The following is a 4,179-nucleotide window of genomic DNA, read 5'->3' on the forward strand; positions in this document are numbered from 1 at the left end:
TGTGTGTGTGTATATATATAAAACAGCATGTTTGAATGCAGCTTTCTAGGTCTATCGCTAGTATGCCAAAATTACAAGTGAATGGATGAGATAAGATCAGCTCAAATCAGTTTGGATCTAGGATACAATTGGTTTTTATCTTACTTTGCTAAAACAATGCTTTATAGGACTGAAACGTAACTTCAGTTTGAACATACATTAGGGGAATTTCCATATCTGTGCCTAGTGTGAAAGGCAGATAGAGCAGGTGATATTTTCAAAGCTTATTAGTGTTTCTTTAATGAGATCATATATGCAGAATAACTTTCCAAAGACATCGTCTCTTCTGCACCTGTATCGTCTGTATCCATCTCCTTTGCTCTGGTATGAACATACTATGTCTTTAAACTCCCATCAGATCTGAGAGAGCCTGTGTAGATTTGCTCGCCCTTCCTGCACAGAACATTACAATGTTTATAAAATATTAAATCGTGTAGTCTGCCGGAGAAGCAATTGTTCCAAAATAAAATCAGCAGTCTAGACGAAACATAGACACCAGAACTTATCAACAGTTGTCTGACTTACATCTTCTGATGCATCTTGAGTGGGTCATAATACCAACTTTATTTTCAGTGGTGCATAAATTAATTACACGCATTTAATAACCAAAATATCATTATATTCCCCCTTTAATATCATAAAGGCTTTACGCCAGGGAAGCACTTAATGTGCAGGGGGCCATAACAGGCTATTATCCTTGTGTAATGCTATTACAGAACCAATTATGCGCCATTATACTTGCTTTTTTTGCAGTTTATGTGATTTGATCCAATCCCGCGTCCCTGACTTGAAAATTTCATCTGGGTACTTTAAAGTCTAATTTTCACCCGGGCTGAGGCAGGGGCCATCTCTCTCCGCTGAGCCTATGTCTCGGATGCATTTTAAAAGTAATTGCAAAGGGTCCCGCCGCATATCATTTGCAGACGGGAAGCGAGCATAAATCCAGAGACCCCTCGCTGTGAACAAAATCAAACTTTGCCGTGGTACGATCGCTTGGAAAGGCGAGGCGTGTGCAGAGCGGCCCCCCAAAACCCATCCGGCGGCAATTAGCCGGCGCTTTGTCAGCGCTGGGGTGCGGGCGGCAGGGCAGGGCTCGCCCGGCACGGCACGGCACGGCACGGTGAGCCCCCCCCCCCGCCCCCGCAGCCCGGGGCATCCCGGGGTGGAGGGAACGCCGGGGGTCGCCGAGCCCCGGAGCGCCGACGCTCAGGAAATAATGGGATTTTGTTGCTGCTGTTCACATTCCTGGTGTTTGCTGAGAAATGACGGGTTTTTTCTTTTCATCTTCCCCCCCCCCCCGCCCCGCTCTGCGCACCACGTGGGCCATTTGTAGGGCCCAATAGACCTATCCAAGTTACTCACTGTAGACAGCGCTGGAAATAATCAGATTAAGGCCAATTATGCGTGAGATTATAAAGGCAAGTGCTGAGAGGCAGAGCATGCTGTAGACAGATATAAAGACATCTGGCCACTTCCAGAACTCCACAGAGCCCTTCTGTCTCTGCAGCCGACAACTCACAGAGCCTTATTCCAGTGCAAAATACCCCCAAACCTTACTGGTGATTTTTACTTCTGTTCGGTTTAGGTATGGATTACTATTTTTATTTGCCTTCCGGATTTTTTATATGACTGCATATAAATTTGAACAGTTTTGGTTTTTTGTTCTGTTTTGTTTTTTCTTGCCGAAGACATTGGTTTCCAACCCGAACACAGATCCCAGTTTGTTGGATGCTTTCAGCTTTCAAAAGAAGACAGCTTTTAGATTTTATTGCTGTTTCATTTAGGCAGAATAATTTAGATTTTATTTTAAAATATAGTTCATTCTTAGCTATAAGCATTTTTTTAAATTTATGTAGTTATTTGCTCCGGAAAGGAATATTTCAGATAATTAGATAGACAGATAGACAGACAGACGAACAGATAGATATAAGGATGGATGGATGGATGGATGGATGGATGGATGGATGGATGGATGGATGGAAAGATAGATAGATAGATAGATAGATAGATAGATAGATAGATAGATAGATAGATAGATAAGAGAGAGAGAATCTGCTATTGGGGGGTGGGGTAGAAAAGAAAAGAAAGGAGAAAAGAAAAGAGAAGAGGAAAAAAGAGAAGCAACAAAGTTTTACTGATTCTGATTGCTGTGCACCTACCATGGAGTTTTCTGCCTTTGGCTTTTTCAGTTCGTTGCACAGAGTGTTAGACACTACTTTCTCTGCTTCCTCTGGGATGGAATCTAGGATTATCAATGAGTTTCTCTGGGTGCTTTCTCCTGGTTGTTCACCTATTCTGTTATTTCCCTCTCTCTCTGTCTTCAGGTCGGCAGGAGACACCTCGGCGGTGCGTGGCGGTGCCCGGCTGGGGAGCTGGTGCCGGTGTGTGGGTGCGGGGGGTGCGCGAAAGCCCCGCGCCCCTCGGGCTGGCCCCGGCCGCGGCCCCGGCCGCCGTCGGCCTCGCAGCGACGGGCAGCGGGCGCCCGCCCAGCCGCAGGGCCATGTTCTACTTCCACTGTCCCCCGCAGCTAGAGGGTGAGTGCTGTCGCACAGAGACGTGCAAGTACAAGAGCTGAACTTCGAGTTGGGAGGGGGGGCGGTGTGCGCTGGGGATGGAGGAAGAAACTGTGGTCTGACTTGCTCCAAGAGCCGGCACAGATACGGGGTAGAGATACACAGCCGGGGTACAGATACGTGCTGAGATGAGATGCAGATCTATAGCGACAGATAAATATAAATGCGGATCATCTTTTTCCTTGGGAAAATACAACCCTATCCTCCCCTCCCCGCGCCCAGCTTTCCCTTCTTGTCACAGGGTGGAAAGAAGGATTGCCTGATTTTTTTTTTTAATTTGATTCCTGTTGGAAAGGCCTTGTTTTTACACCCCCATCCCCGTCATTTTGCCACCTGCCTCCCCTCTGTGGATAGCGATCCCGCAGTTGAGCCTCAGGCTACGAAAGAGATGCTTTTCTCCCCTCCCAGCACAGATGTTGGTGTCATGGCTGTAATCGGGACACTTTCAGGACGTGGTCACGCCTCCTCCCTCCAGCCAAAGGGACCGCATAAATCTTTAATGCTATTTTACAAACATTCTGCGGGAGGATGGGGAAAGACGGGGCACGAGTAAAAAATAATTTTTGAAAAAGGCGGATAATAAATATTTGGGAGGACTTTTTTCTTTGTGTTATAGAGCAGAGGTTTTTGTTTATTTATTTTGTTCGTTTTATTTCCTTTTTTTTTTTTTTTAAAAAAAAGACAGCCTTCGGGATTTCCCCGTGTCACCCTGCGTATGCCCAGAGCCCTCTGCACCCGCTCCCTCCGGCCAGCGCTCGTAGTGCGGGGAGCAGCCCCCGAGCCTCGGCCGCACAACTCCGGCTCCGGGCGGGCTGCCCTGTCGTGCCCGGGCACTGCCGGCGCTCCCTGCGGCGGGGGAAGCGGCCCGTCCACGCAAAATCCTCCCGCCCGCCCACGCCGGCGCCTTGCGTGGGCATCACCCGGCGAGCAAGGGGCTTTCCCCGGCCGTAGCGCCGCCGGGAAGCGGCGGTCCAGCGGTCTCATCCTCTGGGCTTTAAGCACGGAGCTGCCCCAGGGCCAGCGGGCCCAACCCGCTCTGCGCAAAGCCGGCTGGATAATTGGCTCCACAAAGTTGTCCCCGGTCCGAGCGGGGGAGCCGGGCTGGGCAGGGCAGTGCCGGGGATCCCTCCGCGCCCCGCCAACCTGCCCTGCCGCCCCCGGTGCCCGGTGCCACTGAGTGCTGGGACGGCTTTGTTCGTTAGTTTTTGGCAGACAGGTTTGGAAACATGCTTTTGTTTGTTTGTTTGCTTGTTCGTTTGTTTCTCCGGTGGCAGTTTGGGGCCAGTGCCTGCTTTCGGCGGCCTGAGCCGGGGAGCGGTCCCCGCAGGCTGCAGCCTCTCCCGGCGGCGGGGGCTGCGGGCGGAGAGCGCCGTGCCGGGGCTCCCCCCGCCGTGGGCAGCAACGGGGCGGAGGGGTGTCCGGTCTGCCCTGCTAAAGGATGAAACACCCAGCATAGAGCATCCCAAGTGAAAAACAAAGGCCTTCCCCAGAAAAAACCCACAACCAAACACCCAAAACCCGAATAAGTGGCAACAGAAAGCTCTCTTCGGCCAGCGTTTTCAAGTGG

General features: G+C 50.5%; 1 protein-coding gene across 1 annotated transcript in view; it reads left to right on the forward strand.

Annotated features, from left to right (window-relative positions):
* Positions 1 to 2,539: 2,539 nt before the first annotated feature.
* The window catches only part of DRGX (dorsal root ganglia homeobox), a 16,456-nt gene continuing 14,816 nt past the window's right edge, over positions 2,540 to 4,179 (forward strand). The window contains exon 1 of the mRNA XM_086616862.1: positions 2,540 to 2,573. Coding sequence (XP_086472988.1) covers positions 2,540 to 2,573 — 34 coding nt within the window. The remainder of the gene's footprint in view (positions 2,574 to 4,179) is intronic.

This window comes from Tauraco erythrolophus, chromosome 9 (genome assembly GCF_009769465.1).
Source record: "Tauraco erythrolophus isolate bTauEry1 chromosome 9, bTauEry1.pri, whole genome shotgun sequence".
In the NCBI taxonomy this organism is placed as follows: domain Eukaryota; kingdom Metazoa; phylum Chordata; class Aves; order Musophagiformes; family Musophagidae; genus Tauraco; species Tauraco erythrolophus.